A 16,905-nucleotide genomic window follows, 5' to 3' on the forward strand; every position below is an offset into this window, starting at 1 on the left:
GCAGATATTACTAATAACCTCATAATTCCGCCGCCTTCCTCATGAGGGCGGCTATTGTATAAACTACTATCCATTGACGATCCGTACCTACTCTACACACAGCACACGTTAGGAAGGTTTATGATGGCTAATTCCTCTGCTAAGGAAGGCTCTGCCACGAACGAGGGAATTCAACAATACTACATTAATAAGATAGAAGAACTTCAGGTGAGAGGAGTCTGTAATATAGTGTTATGGTGAGCATTAATTATATTATACACCACACCACACTAGCTGTAAGCCCATCTCACACCCTCCACACACACACACCTCCCCCACCACACACACACCCACACATCTCACACCTTCCACACAGTACGTACCACACACACACACCAACCCACACATCACACACCTCCCCCACCACATACCCACGCAGTACTCAGTGTCTGAGAAGTCCCAGAACGTGCGCAGACTTGAGGCTCAGAGGAATGAACTCAATGCTAAGGTACGGCTGTTGAGGGAGGAGCTACAACTACTACAAGAGCAGGGCTCACACGTGGGAGAGGTTGTCAAGGCGATGGACAAGAAGAAAGTATTGGTTAAGGTTCGTTAAGTGGATGATTGTTTTTCGAAGTGGCTATTTTCACTTCTCAATCCTCAATTTCAATACTGCCTTTTTTAGTAAACTAGGTCGTTATTTTTGTCGATTAGTCACATTCCGGTTACTATTATAATCTATATATAGAGGTTGTGATATGCCACGCCCCCTCCTCTTAGGTACACCCCGAGGGCAAGTTTGTGGTAGACCTGGACAAGGCCATTGACATGGCTGATGTGGGGAATAATTGTCGTGTTGCTCTGAGAAATGACAGCTACAAACTGCACAAGATACTCCCCAACAAGGTGGGTCACTGTAATATAGTCACCCTTGTAATATTAACCACAAAGTCACGCTGTAGCCTAGGCAACCGAAAACTAAATACATATTGGAAAACTATATTTTATTGATGTAGTAAATTCTAACGTGGTTTTACCTTACACAATGTATTATGTATGACATCATACCCCCCACATAGGTGGACCCCCTAGTGAGCTTGATGATGGTGGAGAAGGTCCCTGACTCTACGTACGACATGGTGGGGGGTCTAAGCAAACAGGTACACCCACACACACACACACACACACTCACGCCCACTCACACACACGGACAGGTTAAGGAGATCAAAGAAGTGATAGAGCTACCAGTGAAGCATCCTGAGCTCTTCCAATCCCTCGGCATCGATCAACCAAAGGTTACCACTACAGCGTGTGATATATGCATGTACAGCCCTTTTCTCCTCAATTGAAATGTAAACCTTATTAGAAGTCAACCACTAGCTACAGTGGGACCACACTATAGGCTCTGTACACTAGTCTACACACTTGAGGATCAATTAGAGTAGCATTTTTGCTCTAAATGTTACCGACTGTACTATACTATCTGTATCCAGGGTGTCCTGCTGTATGGTCCCCCTGGTACTGGCAAGACCCTGTTAGCCAGGGCAGTAGCACATCACACCGAGTGCTGCTTCATCCGTGTCTCTGGCTCTGAGCTGGTACAGAAGTACATAGGGGAGGGGTCGAGGATGGTGAGGGAACTGTTTGTCATGGCAAGAGAACACGCCCCATCTATTATATTCATGGACGAGATTGACTCCATCGGGTCTTCACGACTTGGTGGGGGGTCTGGAGGTTAGTAGCTGTGGGGAGTATGTTTCCTGTTATATAATTACAACCCCCCCAGGTGATAGCGAGGTGCAGCGGACCATGTTGGAGTTGCTGAACCAGTTGGACGGGTTTGAAGCCACGCAGAACATCAAGGTTGTCATGGCCACCAATCGTATTGACATCCTCGATGCAGCACTACTGAGACCAGGTCGCATTGATAGGAAAATAGAGTTCCCAGCTCCGAATGAAGACGTGAGTGTGTGTGTGGGCGTGTGTGTGTGTGTGTGTGTGTGTGGGTGTGCCTTAGTTACCATGCCTGTATTATACTATGCTTGTGTACTGTACTAGACTATTCTATATACATGCAGCCTTTCTGTGTACTGTTTATTTGTATATGGATAACTGGCTTCAAAACTATAACTCAGTACTTGTTTATACGAATAACCACATGTGTCGAGTGCCTATTAGCCCCACCCACTCCACCCCCTCAGGCTCGACTGGACATTCTACGTATTCACAGTCGTAAGATGAACCTGACAAGAGGTATCAACCTGCGCAAGGTGGCAGAGGCCATGCCAGGTATGTCATCTGTGTGTGTGCATGTGCATGTTACTACAGAGAAAGTCGCTAGCTAAAATGCAGTGCAGCCAACCATGCATGTAGCCAACCATGCACGTAGCCACTAATATTGCAGTAGTATGTAAGGTAGTGTGTGGAATGAGAGTTTTATTAGTTGGCTCCATTTCAACTTTTTATTGTACCTCTTGAAAGTATTTTTAACTGCTTTAGTTTGATATAGCATAGCAACCCTCCACACTCCACACACGCCCACACCACACCCACACAGGAGCGTCGGGGGCTGAGATCAAGGGTGTGTGCACTGAGGGTGGCATGTACGCTCTCAGAGAGAGGAGAGTTCATGTGACCCAGGAGGACTTTGAGATGGCCGTTGCCAAGGTAACTATCAGTTATAACATGTAGACTGTGATTCTACTTGAATATGTTGAGCAGTGAACTATGACCTAACTCCTGGTAACTATGGATACAAATGATGTAATGTTGCTACAGTGGATGTGGTTTCGCTGTGCTAGTTAGTTAATTAAAAGTGGGATCCAAAATGTGCTGATTTGCGTGAAAATGTTAATTCCATACAATAAACAGCGCAGTCATGTGATGTATAATAAATAATTAATCTTTCATTGTACAATATCCTACTCTGCTGTTATGACCCGCCCCCTTGTTCCCATGACTACAGGTGATGCTGAAAGACTCCGAGAAGAACATGTCCATCAAAAAGCTCTGGAAGTGATCGCTCCTAAGAGAGAGAGTGGGCAGAGAAATGAACTTATTGAACTCTGTATTAATTAGTTATAATTATGACACTATGTACGTATAATCATTGCTTATTCAACTGTATTTCAATCATGATGAATTTGCATTATTATTCACATTAATTCTCAATCAATACGACTACATTACAGTTCACTCTACGTATAATTAAACTAGCTAGCTAGGGGATAAAAATGTTATGACAGTTCATAATTATATAAAATGTCTCAGATCGAGTCTTTAGCTCTAAAAGCACGAGAATTCCACAGCAGCTCCCGTGGTTACGTCAATGTCAACGCTAGTGTCCCCATTCCCAGTGCCAGCATTGCACATCTCCATAGTTGCTTCAGCCGCCATCAGGTTGTTCCCGGCAACGTGGTACAAGCCCAACTCTGGGTTGTTGAAATCACTCGACACTAGGGAACCCGTACGCAAGATGAGCTGCTCCATATTACTGGTATCCGATAGCAACGAGTTGCTTAGAAACACGGAACGTCCGGTAATTGTACAAAAACCTGTGGTACCACTGTCTGCATTTTGACGTACTAATAATTGAACGTTGTCTCCGCAGACATAGGGCAGGCAAGCCCCTCGCAGTGTAGCAGTGCTGGCATCACACACTGGAGTGCCAGCCTCAGTAGTGACCTCAGGAGGCATCGTACCAGAAAAGGTAGGCATCTCTGTTTCTGGAGGTTCGGTTATTGACAATGTGACGGAGCCCTCAATAGTTCCGGTATCAACGTTTACAGATGTGATCGTGATCGAGTTGTCGATGAAACAATCCAAGATTTGAATCTTGATGGAGCATGAATCGGTGCCTAACGGAGCGATAATGGCTGATTCTTGGAATCCAAAGAAAGCCGATCTTGAAGGAGTTGCGCTAGTTGCCGAGGCAACGCAATCTGATTGAGAGGAGTAGAAGGGACGAAGACGATTCGTAGTAGACAAAATAACCTCCTCAAAAGAGAACACAGACCCAAACATAATGGGTGCATTTTCATTGATATCGAATGCTTCTGTCGGGAGGGACAGAGGAGCTAGAGGAGTGCTCTGAGAATCAAACAGTGTTCTTGATGATATGGTGGCGCTCACTGCACTCCCGCAATCCACGGGAAGACACAACGCATTACTAGCCAGTCCAGACTGAGCCCCGGTATTGGTACCGAATCGAACCAGACGAGGATTCCCATTCCGAAGTAGCGTCTCCTCGACGGTAATGAAGCGATTAGATACAGCAAGGCCGTTACCATCGAATGTGCGACCTTGTAGCCAGCAGTTGACTTGTACACTACCGGCCACAGCTGCAAACACTCCGAGTGGGGTGTTCTGGTTCTCAAGAATAACTGGAGCGTTTTGTCGTTTGCGACGTGACTCCTGGCTGGGACTGAAGTCCGAGTATTTCTCCCACTCGTGAGATGTTTCGTTATAGATTATGAGGCAGAGGTTCGGAGCGTTGCCATCGTCATTGGTAACCGAGATCTGTGTGTGTGGGTGTGTGGGATGAGTGTAGGACTCGAAAACATCCTATTTTATATCGTATAGCTATCATTTCACACAATCGTTCATTGCATGTGTGCTGTATTATAATGATAAACCAAGACCCTAACTACTGTAGCCATATACCATTATGCACTCCTGATTTCAATAATATTATGGTACCCCCGTACCTGCATTAAAAGCTCTTCATTGGTGAGGCTCTGTCCCTCGGAGCCCATGAAGCCCAGCCAGGTGGCGAACAGCACACCCATCGGCTCCCTCTCTCCAGTCACCTTGTTCAATACCACAAACTCTGCCCCAGGCACTCCAGTCAGCCCGTTGACGTCGCTAGGGGTGACAAACATTCCCTGAAACTGCACGAGGTCATCATATGAGGTGTCCTCACTGTAGAAGGAACCTGTGTGGGTGTGTGTGTGGAGTGTGTATGGAGTGTGTGTGGAGTGTGTGTGGGTGGATGGTGTGTGTGTGTGTGTGAGGGGGTAATTAAAGCCATTCAATAGCGCACACGTACTATTTAAAACATTCAACAGTGTGCACTTGAACGTAATCGTAGTATCAACAAACTACACAGGAATCTGTCTTATGTATTCCCACTAATTCCCGTACCACTCACCAGCTGGAGCAGACACTGTAGCCATAGTGCCGAGTCTCACCACAATATCTGAACCACCCAGACCAACGTTCATGTTCATTGTTGGTATCATTACAATCCGTAGCTCTATCACATGACGATGCGGCTGCAATCTCATTGGTAGAGTCATCTGTGGCATATAGTCTGCAGCAACGACCTTTAGCTCAAGGTACACCCGTCCTACTCTCTCTGTGTACATATAGCGACCGTGATGATTCGTTACTCCCAATAGATTAAAGGAGTCCTCCCCTCCATCGTTACGCAACACCATAGCTGCAGAGATTGGTTCGTCCGTATCTCGATTGACGACTGTTACGTGTACTTGCACGCTCACATCGTCACACACTCCACACCCACACATCGTAGTGTTGGCCAGGATGGGAGGGACAACGCCTTCAGGGCATACCACGTTGAATAGCGGCTCACTTCTTAGAGAGCGGCAACAACAGACGTTTCCATTTTGTTCCGGATCACAATCGCACTCTTGAGCACTGCAAACTGATTCTTCGATGCTTGGTTGGTTGTCATAGGTACAGCCGTGGGGAAGGAGTCGTTCTTGCAGTTTTGGTTCACATGATCCCATCAGCTCATCTATACAAGTACGTGTGTGTGTGTGTATGGGGGGGGGGGTATGTACAGTAACACACAGGCTTGTACAATGCATAATTCCCTCGAGTCTATTGATACACCATAGGATAATTTTGTGCAGCTATTTGCACACTCACTCACTCACCGATATTGACAGTCTGTGCCCTTTGCCCCGGAGGATGTCTCACTGGCTCCACTAGTAGGAACCCTATGATAAACAGACCCCCCAGGATGGCTACACCCCCCACCAAGAGGGAGATAAAGAACTCTATACATACCGAAGAGCCTTGTCTTCTTCTCAAAGTCATCTTGAGGCAATTAACAATAGAAATGCTACACTATAAGAATCGTAGTAAACTTTAAAGCCAGTTCACGCCTCTCACTGATGTTCTATAACTAGCACTATACACACTAGAGAGGGCCACTGCAGAGCTGATGCAGGATTGAAGCTATTAACACAATCTAGCGTTAACTATACTGAAACATTATTGCATGCCTAGTAACGGTGGAAAGGTCTAGTTGGTACTATATAGACACTTGTACATTGTACAATGCGTACCAGGTGGAGATGTTGGTATGACTTACAGCATGCAGCCATATATAGTATTTAGCTACAGGTCAGGCAGTGTGGAATTTATGCTTAATTAAGAGTAACAGTCGATGATAACATTCAATGTCAATGCATTTGAGGTAACAAGTATTTCCGTGTTGCTAATAGGTCAATTATGATATCAATGACTATTGCATTAAAGTCACGTACGTGTGTACCCATATGCATGCACACACAACACTGGCAGTTACTGTTTCTCATGGCAGTAGCAGTCCAACCTGCAGGATAGCACGTATAGATAACTATGGAACACATGCAGATAATAATTGACTGCAGCCTAATATTAATGCATCCACTTACTCTGTCAGGGGATATCTCTGGGCACTTGAAGTTGTAGAAGTAGTAATGGAGGTTTCCATCTCCCTCCCCAAACTTGAGCTCCTCCAGAACACTGCTGTTCTCCATTATGTCCAGACTGTTGAACACATCACAACCACCCTAAAGGGGGGGGGGGGGGACACACTTAACAAACATACTGAGTAATGATATAGAAATCTAAAATATGTATTCTATAGCTATATCAGATACGGGGAGGGCGAGAAATTATTACCTTCTTAGCGATGACTAGCATGTCATAGATGAGATCTTTGAGGGATATGGTTGTGTGGGTGTAATAGAAGAGGTAGGCAACATAGAGTGTCTTGTGTGTGGGGTGGCGTACTATGGACGAGGGGAGGTGGTAGAAACTAATCATGTCAGCCACCTCACCAGTGGACGGACTCTGCATTGGAATTAAGATTTTTCTTCTAAATCACGCTCTTTTCAACAATTTGAGCTCGAATGAATCACTGATCTAAACACACCATATATTGCCAGAAAGTTACTAAATAGGATGTTTGCAATACAAGACCTCTTAAAACTAAGATTTAGAAAAAGCCCCGACAATTCAGGCCCGAAATAAATCGCTGATCTAAGCACAATATATTGTAGCACACTATCAAACAGATTCTAAACGAAATCAGAAATAAATCACATCAAAGTGTTGAAGTTAACAAAAATGTCATGAAAAACATTTGTTCCTACGAGCTAAAATGAAGTGTCACATATTTCACAGAATTACAAGTCAACAGTTAGTACTCACTTCCACAACGTAAGTGTCGATGATTCTCTCTCTGGGAGTGAACCAATGATCCACTTCGGCCTCACTGGCAAACACTGGACACACGTCAAACCGTCCCAGTTGCTGTGAGGGTGTGTGTGTGTGTGAGGGTGTGTGTGTGTGTGTGTGTGTGTGTGTGTGTGTGTGTGTGTGGGTGGGCTCACTTCATTCAGTAGTCTCAGAACAGCTGCAGCGTCCCTCCTTTGATAAGGTCTTAGACCTGGTGTCTTAGTTTCCTATAGAATTACAGTCAATAATCAGTATCAGTTGATCAGTTGTTAAGTCTTACGTTTGGCAGTTTGTTGATGCGTATCATTCTCTGCAAGGTCATGTGGCCATGAAGAGAAGCAAAGTTGATCTCCACAAGTTTTTTGACGTTGAGTGAACGATGCCAGAACTTGGCCGTTGAGAAGGGCTTTGGAATGACCACACCCACTGTGTATACTGCCTGGAACACCCCCTCCCCCTTCACCCTCCGAATAATCTCTTTAATTAGGACAGGGGCCACTCTTTTAGAGCGAAGCTTTTTGTGTACACATAGGAAGTTGATTTCCACCATATTATTTTGACTATAATTATGAGGAAGAAATCTTTAGTGATCAAAATAACCTGCATTATTTGACGTGACTTACTGGCTGTGAATCCTGATAAGTGCTGGTACTGCACTGATGAAGCCGACTAGTTTCTTAGAGGTGCTCACTCGTACCCCGCAGTGCCACGCCCCCTTCCAGCCGGGGGGGAGGAGCGCCCAACGAAGGAACTCACGACTGTAGTCAAACCTGTACTTGCTCTCACAACCCTCCACATAATTCTCTAATAGAAGTGTATACAGCTCTGACAACTGTGTAGGGTTAAAGGTTATCATTAGCAGACATGCTAAATGATCTCTGACCTCTTCGTCATCTTGTATGTCAACGTTGCACCACTCAAACTGGTCTGGTAGTTTCACAGGATCTTTTCTGGCATCCTCTTTTCGATAGTCCACAAGAGCTCCCATTTCCGTCACCTTCTCAACTATGTCATGTGACACTGGATGTACACATGTATAGGAATGGGACTATTACGTACCTAGTTTTGGTACGGGCTGGGTGTCCCAGAAATCATGAATATCCGCTGGTTGGTAATCACTGGAAGTTTCAATCAGTTCTTGCCTGTTCTGAGCTGTCAATAGTTGTCCTTCCGTCTGTGAGACTCCACCCACTAATGTAGGACCATTCTTAGTCCCTTTTCGCTTCTTTTTACCCTGCATAAACAGAAGCGCATACCATAACAATATAAAAACACCGTTATAATTATTGTAAAGACATGAAGTATAATTATGCATACAACAGTGAACCTTCTTAGCTGGTTTGGTTGCAGCAGACTGGTGTCCCACTGCTCCAGTCTCGCTACTCTCTTCACTACCAATGGCGAGCATCTCCATAGGAGGATCTTCACTAGGATCTTCAGCCATTCTGCTTGAAGTAGTTTGCTCCGCGCATGCGCACTACAGAGGAAGCTTGAATCTGCAGTAATGTCTCGAAACAGCCTTAGCATCCGCGGTGATATCTCGAAACTAGCTGGAGCCACACCCTGCATACTTTCATTAGCCTCGGAATTTAGTCGCAGATTAAGACTTGATTACATTCAATTTTACACAGAACTTTAACAGAAGTACCACACACATACACACACTTTACAAAAAATCTTAATACAATAAAACTCCTAAAAATTTAAATAAGTCACTTAATTCTCTCTCTTTCTCTCACTGCAACACTAGCCCGACCTGCACAAAGAACACAAGACAAAGTCAATCAAGTGATCACTATTCAACTGCCATCACACTTACTCTGTCAGGGGATATCTCTGGGCACTTGAAGTTATAGAAGTAGTAATGGAGGTTTCCATCTCCCTCCCCAAACTTGAGCTCCTCCAGAACACTGCTGTTCTCCATTATGTCCAGGCTGTTGAATACATCACAACCACCCTAAAGGGGACACACACACTTAACAAAAGTACACATACGTGCATTTTTCAGAAAGCGAACAATTTGGTAAGCTACTTTCGGGAGGTCATAACTTCACCAAAAATCCATCAATATCAAAACTAAGAGATGCATTTTATAGCTCTAGACAAGGCCTATCACCTGATATGCTCAGATTAAAGTTGCATAAATTAACAAGCACCTTCTTGGCGATGACTAGCATATCGTAGATGAGATCCTTGAGGGGTGTGGTTGTGTGGGCATAATAGAAGAGGTAGGCAACGTAGAGTGTCTTGTGTGTGGGGTGGCGTACTATGGACGAGGGGAGGTAGTAGAAACTAATCATGTCAGTCACCTCACCAGTGGACGGACTCTGCATTGGAACAACAAAGTGTTGAAATGTCATGAAAATGCATATACTGGTACACTTAAACGAGAATTGTTTCACTGAAGTACAAGTCAACAGTTAGTACTCACTTCCACAACGTAAGTGTCGATGATTCTCTCTCTGGGAGTGAACCAATGATCCACCTCGGCCTCACTGGCAAACACTGGACACACGTCAAACCGCCCCAGTTGCTGTGAGGGTGTGTGTGAGGAGTGAGGGTGTGAGGTGTGTGGGTGGGCTCACTTCATTCAGTAGTCTCAGAACAGCTGCAGCGTCCCTCCTCTGATAAGGTCTTAGACCTGGTGTCTTAGTTTCCTATAGAAAAAGAAAGAAATAAGTAATCATCAGACATTCGTATAATTACATTCTTACGTCTGGTAGTCTGAAGAGTCGTATCATTCTCTGCAAGGTCATGTGACGATGGAGTGAAGAGAACTGAACATCGACAAGTTTCTTTGGGTTGAGTGAGCGATGCCAGTATCGACATACTGCTATAGGCTTAGGAATGAGGACGCCAGCCGTGTACACTGCCTGGAATGTGCCCACCATATTCACACGTCTGGTGATCTCTTTAATTAGGACAGGGGCCACTCTTTTAGAGCGAAGCTTCTTGTGAACACATAGGAAGTTGATTTCTACCATATTCTGTTGGCTACATGTATATCAAGGAAATAATCACACACACATATGAGTGATGTGCCCACACTGGTCAGTGGTGGTGGTTGGTACTAACCACCTCTAGACAACAATAACCACCTCTTAGGCTAGCTAGTTTACTATCAGAGGAGGTACGACATCCGCGTGTCAAAGGAAATGTTTTAGACACACATTCCTTAGGTCAAAGTATTAAGACACGCGGATGTCGTACCTCCTCTGGTTTACTACATAAAAGATGAGTTTGAGGATTGAAAATATCCAACTTTGAAAATTCTAGGCACTTCACTCCACGTTATTTGACGGGACTTACTGGCTGTGAATCCTGATAAGTGCTGGTACTGCACTGATGAAGCCGACTAGTTTCTTAGAGGTGCTCACTCGTACCCCGCAGTGCCACGCCCCCTTCCAGCCGGGGGGGAGGAGCGCCCAACGAAGGAACTCACGACTGTAGTCAAACCGAAACAGATTGTCATCATCTTCCACATAGTTCTCAGACAAGAGTGTGTACAACTCCGCCACCTGTGTGTGTGTGTGTGTAGGGAGGGGGAGGGGCATCGCTAGTAGTTACTAGTACACTACCATAGACATGTAACTGCTATCACCTACATGTAAAAATTTTTAGACACACTGTTTTGATCAGTATCTAAGGCTGCAGGTACGCCGCTGTAGTATCTCGAGCTCAGGGCATAAAGCATTGTTTTGTAGTTTATTATAAAGAGGTGGTGTACTTCAAGTGGTTCACCTGGTCATTGTCCTCAAGGTCAATATCACTCCATACAAACTTGTCTGGTAGTTTCAGTGGCTCTGTACGAATATCCGCTCTGTCATCCTCCAGCGGTCCCATCTCTGTCACCTTGTCATCTAGTCATGTGATTACGCACTCAAGTCATGTGACATTCATCATACGAACCATACATACCTAACTTTGGAACAGGTTGTGTGTCCCAGAAATCGTGTGATTTATCTTTTTCTTCGACTGTTAGTTTTCCGATGAGCTCTTGAAGATTACGAGATGATATCAGCTGATCACTAGTCTGTGGTGTTGCCACGCCCCCTCCCGTAGCAACGTCCTTTGCACCTTTACGCTTCTTCTTACCCTATGGACGTACGGAGGGGTCAAAGGTCAGTCTATTGTTTACATTTCGTACACAATACCTTTTTAGATGATTTCGCTGGAGTGGGTTCATGTTTGGCAGCATCTGGTTTTCCCACCACACCGCCCCCGCCACCCACGCCACTCCCACCATCTCCACACACCTTGCCAGCCTCACCAGGGTCCCCAGTTAGGAGCTGTGGGGTCAAATCGCTACCATCACTAGCACTAGCGCCTCCTTCAGCCATGATTGATACCACGTGGTTAACTAGGGTAGTCACATGACTCCATAACTGGGAGGCAAGAAGAAAAGAAAACCAGAAATGGTAAAGATCGTTAACACAGAGAGACAATAATCTATTTATCTATTGTCATATTTTATTTGGCGACCATTATCACAAAAGTTAAGTAGGTGGATTTTTCAAGCAACCTCAGACCTTGCGTGTGTTCTCTGAGCTCCTTTAAAATACCAGATACCAGAAGTTAGCGATTTATCACAAGTTCTGAAGTTTGAGTGGCTTCTAATACAAGAAGAGAGAAGATTTGAGAGATTGTTGTGTAGTGTAACCATGGCAACCCTTCCTACTTTCGAAGTGAATGCTGTCGAGAGAAAGCATTTATTTACAATAGCAGAACAAATAGACAAGAAACAGTGCAGCAAATGTGAGCACACACACACGCACACACACACAGATCCACTCTACGCCCCCTCCCCACACACACTGTATGTAGTGTACGTACGTACATTACCCCCCCCACACACACACACACACACACACACACACATGATATTGTGATAGTGCTGTGTACATACATTACCCCCCCCCTCCCACACACACACACAGTTTCTAGGGATGAGATTGAGCAGCTACTATACACGTATCGAGCCATCACTGGTGACCCCAATGGACGAATAGACAGAATCAAGTTCCGGGACCTACTACAAGACCACTTCCACATGAGTGATGACTTCTTTATGGATCGTGTATTCCGTGCATTTGATAAGGACAGTGATGGCTACCTGAGTCACGAGGAGTGGGTGGTGGGTATGACCACCTTCATCAAGGGAGATCTGGACAGTGCCATTGAGTGTGAGCAGCTATTATAACTGGCTTCCCAGTATAGCTACCAATGTAGATATTTGTCACTGATAACTCAACTAATTAGTCGGCCATTTCCTAGTGCCAGCCGTTCGGTTGATAGAAAAAATTCTTGATACTGAATTTTAATTTCAGTTTTAATTATTCTGGGTGACAAAATCCTTATAGCTTTTTCCAACATTATTATAGCCATATTTCCCACCTACTACACTTTTGCCATGTAGTCTAGTGGGGTTTAACTGTCATAAATTGGCACCTCAGGGCTACAAGGGAAAATATTGCTCATAAATTGGCACCTCAAGCATAATTATGCAAAAAATATAATGGTGTTTTCGATGAATGAAGATGAATGCAATGTCTTGCATGAGAAACAAAATGTCATAAATGAAAACATATAGAGACAGAGGGTGTAGTCTGTGGACTAGTCCATTAAAAATTCTGCTGTGTGAGGAGCTGCTTTAGAGACACTCTGGGAGAGGGCTTGGGCTCATGCAGGGTGAGCTTTTTCAGTGTTCACTAGCACTAGTACTGACTGACTGCACGCACTGCACTCTAGGCCTGTTCAGCAAAGAAAAAGAAGCCATTTTAATAATAATATAGGAGTGGCTATTTTAAGCTTACCTTTGCTTGCCTACTAGCCTGGCATAGCTGAAGAGAGCAGGTCAGCCTGTCTAGAGCTAGCTGTATTGTTTCTTCTGGCTGGTTGCTGCACAGTAGGAGGGAGGGGCTGACTAATTGAACAGAGAGGGTGAGTGGCTCTGGTCGCTTGGAGGGAGGGGCTGGCTGCTCATATTTTTGTCCAGGCTGCGCAAGATTTGAGTGTGGACAGGAGCCCTGGTGTGGACGAGCTCTCTTTTCCTAGTTGTCTTCTTGTTTGAATAGTGTTGCTATGTGGTAGTCATGCAAGCTTATATAGGCTGGATGCATAGCAACCAGCCAGCCAATCAGATGGGGACATATATCAGTAATGCACAGTGCCTCGGGGTTTATGAGAGTAAACCACACCTCTCACTCGGGCTACGCCCTCGTGGTCGGGAGGTTTACAGTCATAAACCCCTCTACACTGTACATTAACTAATACATATTATTGTAGCCACAGGTATTATACGTATAACTATTAGGCCCTCGTCATCCATTGCCCCCGTCCCTTTTATATTAGATTGCTTTGGAGTGTACGACCTCAACGATGACGGCTACATCAGTCGTGAGGAGATGTTTCAGATGCTCAAGAATACGATGCCCAAACAGTTGACAGAGGAGGACCCAGACGAGGGTATCAAGGAGATAGTGGAGGGCATGGTCAAGAGAATGGTGAGACAGAGACTAACTATTGTCAGTACTCTCTCACACTATCCCCACTCTCTCCCCTTTCGTTCCAATATCCCCAATTCTTTCTCACTAGTTTCATTCCCCCACTAACTGAGTACCTAGAATATTTTGCGTATGAAAAACCTTTGCGAATGAGCCAAATCAACAGAAAAGTTGACCCTTTGCAATCTAACTATTGCGTCGTTTTGGCAAGGATCGTGTGTATTTACTAGTAATAATGCGATTTTTATTGTTCAATGTTCGCATACGCATGTTTGATGCTCGCAAAACATTCTAGTAATACGGTATAGTAGCGTTGGCAGTCTGCTGTACATGTATTGTATATACACATGTATGCATGTATTATAGTAAGTACATTTACGATATCTTTCTGTTTCTCTGCAGGATCATGACAATGATTCAAAAGTGTCACTGGAGGATTTCAAGAAATCTATTGAGAATGAGCGACTGTTGATTGAAGCATTTGGACCTTGTTTACCAGACTCCACCTTGTTAGAGGACTTCTCAGCTAAAATATTCAATAGCTAGTAGCCGTTATTATTATTATTACGGTAGTGCTTGACACTGTATTGCTGTGTGTTATATATGAGCACTAAGAGATGTGGAAATTGAGTGGGTGGTTCTGCAACATAAACATGCATGTGTAATGACTGAACAGGCAGTATGATAATTATGCACGCAAAATTAATTATAATTATAGAGGATAACATACCCATGTAGAGCTACTCATTCTATATGAATTACCAGGAATGCATGAACTCCTGAAACTACACACAAGGTTTCCGTTTAGTTCTAACAAAATAAAAAGTTAGTTCATCAGCTCAGGAGGTTTAGAGTATAAGGACACTTGGTGACAGTCAGTGTACAGATGCCATTACTTGGCGTGAATGTTCTGTGACCATCACTACTGGGATAGGTAACTTGACAGGCACAGTAAATGATGTTTCCACCTTTGTAGTGTGTGGTGGACACAAAGTGGCCGGTAAAGGGAAGATCACACAATATGCTGGATATGAAGTATTGTGTGTCCTGTATGGGATTGATAATTATGGTTAACATTTGATCATGTGCTTTATGTAGTGGCTTAGACTTACTCCACGATTGATGGTCACACCCTGATTAGTGGTACAAGTGGCATAAGTAGTGGTTGATGATTGTGACAACGAACAAGTGCTGGTCTCCTGGATGCAACCCTCATAGAGATTGATTGTGCGGAGACGGTCCAAATCTTGACGAATGTTGTTCTGTACCAAAGTTGAGGTCTGTATTAAGTTCTGCATGCTGGCTATCTGGGATTCTTTAGCAGTGTTTGTTTCCTCCAACTGTTGAATCCTCGATAACAACAGATTATATCCGGCAGTGCTTGCACTTGATTCAGTGTTGTCTCCACCACTGACCAGAGGACTGTACATGATGACAGCCACCAGAGACACAACTAGAGCAATGACCAGAAATACAGTCATCAATGCAATCACAACACATTTCCACCTCTTGACTTTAGTGGAGATTTGACCGGCTAGTTGGGAGTTGTTCTCAACTTCAACACGGTTAGGACGATTGATTGTCATGTAATGAGATTGTTGTTCCTGCATCTCGACGTGCTCGTACAACTCTTGTTCTTTGTTTGGCTGTGGTTTAACCTGGCGACTTGTTTTAGGAGCTGGTTGACGACTCATTTTCTCAACTAATTGAGTGAGTCACATCACATAATGTGCATTTTATGGTGCAATGTGCATATATATACATGCATGTCTATAGCATTATTAATATTATCATATTGATAGAAGGAGGTAAACAGTTTCTGTTTGTAGTTTTAGATGAAAGCAAACCCCACATTACAGTAAACACACTTGCAACAGGTGGACTTCATCTGCATACCATCAAGCCACAATAAGTTATATAGTTCCCATGCACTGCATGCTATTGTGCAGTACTGTACTGTATAGTAATTTCTGTGCAATTGTGCGTGAAAGTGGGTGGCTGTACTTACTACCTATATCAAAGCTACAATATTCATCCATTAACACATGTAAATTTTACACAGTAGCTACAAACAAGTATATATTTGGCATAATTATGTCTTCACAATAAACACCACAGATATACTTATGAGTTATGACGAACAAGTATACGGAGATCTGCCATATAAAGTCATCAAGATGTAAGTTGTCTCATGTGATGTCAATGCATGCTGCATATACTTTTTGGCCAGTTTCGTTGATCACACACATGGCTGCATAATTATAAGAGAGAAACCATGGTAACACAGCCACAAAACACTATTGCAATGATGAAAAGCTTCATGTTATTGTAAACAGTGTCACTTTAAACATGTGTCACTACTTACATTGAGATCTCAGAGTGAAAATTTGTTGTAGTCCTTGCAAATTTGATGACGGTATGATGTTATTAATAGCATTACGACATCTTTCTGTTTCTCTGCAGGATCATGACAATGACTTAAAAGTGTCATTTGAGGATTTTAAGAAGTCTATTGAGAATGAGCGACTGTTGATTGAAGCATTTGGACCTTGTTCACCAGACTCTACCTTGTTAGAGGACTTCTCAGCTAAAATATGCAGTATTAATTGTTATGACTATATATATGCATACAAAGGATTGTGTATGCATGTGTTGAATGAGTGGGTGGCATTGCAGTATCTACAACATTATGATGCATGGTATCAAGAGTTCATTATGGTGGTATGCAGCAGCAGCAGTAATCAGACAACAACAAATTAAATGTACACTAAATAATTATTAAGCTAGATGGAGGGTAACAGATAAACACCATGTAGCTACTCATTCACACAATGTCTCAGTTCAGTTTCAGCAAAATACGTTATAGTCAGTTTAGCTCAGAAGGTTTTGAGTATAAGGACACTTGGTGACAGTCAGTGTATATACAGACTAGCCTGCCGATTATTTAATC

The 16,905-nt window shown here is 43.8% G+C and overlaps 6 protein-coding genes across 8 annotated transcripts in view; 2 read left to right on the plus strand and 4 right to left on the minus strand.

The window, feature by feature from the left end:
- Positions 1 to 47: 47 nt before the first annotated feature.
- LOC135348189 (26S proteasome regulatory subunit 8) lies at positions 48 to 3,159 on the plus strand. The gene is made up of 10 exons (XM_064546382.1): positions 48 to 207; positions 419 to 586; positions 760 to 885; positions 1,059 to 1,139; positions 1,194 to 1,274; positions 1,473 to 1,713; positions 1,766 to 1,941; positions 2,181 to 2,268; positions 2,537 to 2,646; positions 2,945 to 3,159. The coding sequence occupies exons 1-10, from the start codon at positions 121 to 123 to the stop codon at positions 2,996 to 2,998; spliced, it is 1,212 nt and encodes a 403-aa protein (XP_064402452.1). The 5' UTR covers positions 48 to 120; the 3' UTR covers positions 2,999 to 3,159.
- Positions 3,093 to 6,288, minus strand: LOC135348170 (uncharacterized). The gene is made up of 4 exons (XM_064546356.1): positions 5,880 to 6,288; positions 5,129 to 5,737; positions 4,686 to 4,912; positions 3,093 to 4,497 (listed from the first exon to the last, which is right to left on the minus strand). The coding sequence occupies exons 1-4, from the start codon at positions 6,040 to 6,042 to the stop codon at positions 3,265 to 3,267; spliced, it is 2,232 nt and encodes a 743-aa protein (XP_064402426.1). The 5' UTR covers positions 6,043 to 6,288; the 3' UTR covers positions 3,093 to 3,264.
- Positions 6,289 to 6,385: 97 nt separating this feature from the next.
- Positions 6,386 to 9,044, minus strand: LOC135348187 (glycylpeptide N-tetradecanoyltransferase 2-like). Its single transcript, XM_064546380.1, has 10 exons — positions 8,780 to 9,044; positions 8,512 to 8,686; positions 8,336 to 8,457; positions 8,076 to 8,284; positions 7,733 to 8,012; positions 7,608 to 7,679; positions 7,426 to 7,527; positions 6,895 to 7,065; positions 6,645 to 6,782; positions 6,386 to 6,562 (listed from the first exon to the last, which is right to left on the minus strand). Exons 1-10 carry the CDS (start codon positions 8,894 to 8,896, stop codon positions 6,542 to 6,544), a joined length of 1,407 nt encoding a protein of 468 aa, XP_064402450.1. The 5' UTR covers positions 8,897 to 9,044; the 3' UTR covers positions 6,386 to 6,541.
- A 24-nt stretch (positions 9,045 to 9,068) lies between these two features.
- On the minus strand, positions 9,069 to 11,825 carry LOC135348183 (glycylpeptide N-tetradecanoyltransferase 2-like). The gene is made up of 10 exons (XM_064546374.1): positions 11,607 to 11,825; positions 11,371 to 11,548; positions 11,194 to 11,312; positions 10,762 to 10,970; positions 10,167 to 10,446; positions 10,038 to 10,109; positions 9,884 to 9,985; positions 9,609 to 9,779; positions 9,272 to 9,409; positions 9,069 to 9,208 (listed from the first exon to the last, which is right to left on the minus strand). Exons 1-10 carry the CDS (start codon positions 11,790 to 11,792, stop codon positions 9,188 to 9,190), a joined length of 1,476 nt encoding a protein of 491 aa, XP_064402444.1. The 5' UTR covers positions 11,793 to 11,825; the 3' UTR covers positions 9,069 to 9,187.
- Positions 11,826 to 11,932: 107 nt separating this feature from the next.
- Positions 11,933 to 16,905, plus strand: part of LOC135348208 (calaxin-like) — a 33,296-nt gene continuing 28,323 nt past the window's right edge. The window contains exons 1-4 of one of the 3 annotated variants that reach the window (XM_064546421.1): positions 11,937 to 12,207; positions 12,390 to 12,635; positions 13,804 to 13,955; positions 14,358 to 14,573. In XM_064546421.1, coding sequence (XP_064402491.1) covers positions 12,114 to 12,207; positions 12,390 to 12,635; positions 13,804 to 13,955; positions 14,358 to 14,501 — 636 coding nt within the window. In that variant the 5' untranslated portion in view covers positions 11,937 to 12,113 and the 3' untranslated portion in view covers positions 14,502 to 14,573. Of the gene's footprint in view, positions 12,208 to 12,389; positions 12,636 to 13,803; positions 13,956 to 14,357; positions 14,574 to 16,905 lie in introns of those variants that run through there. The other 2 variants (XM_064546423.1, XM_064546422.1) reach the window with 2 other exon arrangements.
- On the minus strand, positions 14,591 to 15,684 carry LOC135348202 (uncharacterized). Its single transcript, XM_064546412.1, has 2 exons — positions 15,068 to 15,684; positions 14,591 to 15,002 (listed from the first exon to the last, which is right to left on the minus strand). The coding sequence occupies exons 1-2, from the start codon at positions 15,647 to 15,649 to the stop codon at positions 14,790 to 14,792; spliced, it is 795 nt and encodes a 264-aa protein (XP_064402482.1). The 5' UTR covers positions 15,650 to 15,684; the 3' UTR covers positions 14,591 to 14,789.

Source organism: Halichondria panicea, chromosome 14 (assembly GCF_963675165.1).
Source record: "Halichondria panicea chromosome 14, odHalPani1.1, whole genome shotgun sequence".
In the NCBI taxonomy this organism is placed as follows: domain Eukaryota; kingdom Metazoa; phylum Porifera; class Demospongiae; order Suberitida; family Halichondriidae; genus Halichondria; species Halichondria panicea.

Bases quoted from the DNA above. Each gene is read 5' to 3' on its own strand.
- LOC135348202 (XM_064546412.1), bottom strand. From the start codon at position 15,649: ATGAGTCGTCAACCAGCTCCTAAAACAAGTCGCCAGGTTAAACCACAG. The intron at 15,003-15,067 runs GTAAGTCTAAGC...AATCCCATACAG, and splicing joins GTGTGACCATCAATCGTGGA to GACACACAATACTTCATATC.
- LOC135348189 (XM_064546382.1), top strand. From the start codon at position 121: ATGATGGCTAATTCCTCTGCTAAGGAAGGCTCTGCCACGAACGAGGGA. The intron at 1,140-1,193 runs GTACACCCACAC...ACACACGGACAG, and splicing joins TGGGGGGTCTAAGCAAACAG to GTTAAGGAGATCAAAGAAGT. The intron at 2,269-2,536 runs GTATGTCATCTG...ACACCCACACAG, and splicing joins GGTGGCAGAGGCCATGCCAG to GAGCGTCGGGGGCTGAGATC.
- LOC135348183 (XM_064546374.1), bottom strand. From the start codon at position 11,792: ATGGCTGAAGGAGGCGCTAGTGCTAGTGATGGTAGCGATTTGACCCCA. The intron at 11,549-11,606 runs GTATTGTGTACG...GTACGTCCATAG, and splicing joins CAGCGAAATCATCTAAAAAG to GGTAAGAAGAAGCGTAAAGG. The intron at 10,110-10,166 runs GTAAGAATGTAA...CTTTTTCTATAG, and splicing joins GACTCTTCAGACTACCAGAC to GAAACTAAGACACCAGGTCT.
- LOC135348187 (XM_064546380.1), bottom strand. From the start codon at position 8,896: ATGGCTGAAGATCCTAGTGAAGATCCTCCTATGGAGATGCTCGCCATT. The intron at 7,680-7,732 runs GTAAGACTTAAC...GTAATTCTATAG, and splicing joins GCATCAACAAACTGCCAAAC to GAAACTAAGACACCAGGTCT. The intron at 6,563-6,644 runs GTAAGTGGATGC...GCTATCCTGCAG, and splicing joins CAGAGATATCCCCTGACAGA to GTTGGACTGCTACTGCCATG.
- LOC135348170 (XM_064546356.1), bottom strand. From the start codon at position 6,042: ATGACTTTGAGAAGAAGACAAGGCTCTTCGGTATGTATAGAGTTCTTT. The intron at 4,913-5,128 runs GTGAGTGGTACG...ACACCCACACAG, and splicing joins TACAGTGTCTGCTCCAGCTG to GTTCCTTCTACAGTGAGGAC. The intron at 4,498-4,685 runs GTACGGGGGTAC...CCACACACACAG, and splicing joins ATGAAGAGCTTTTAATGCAG to ATCTCGGTTACCAATGACGA.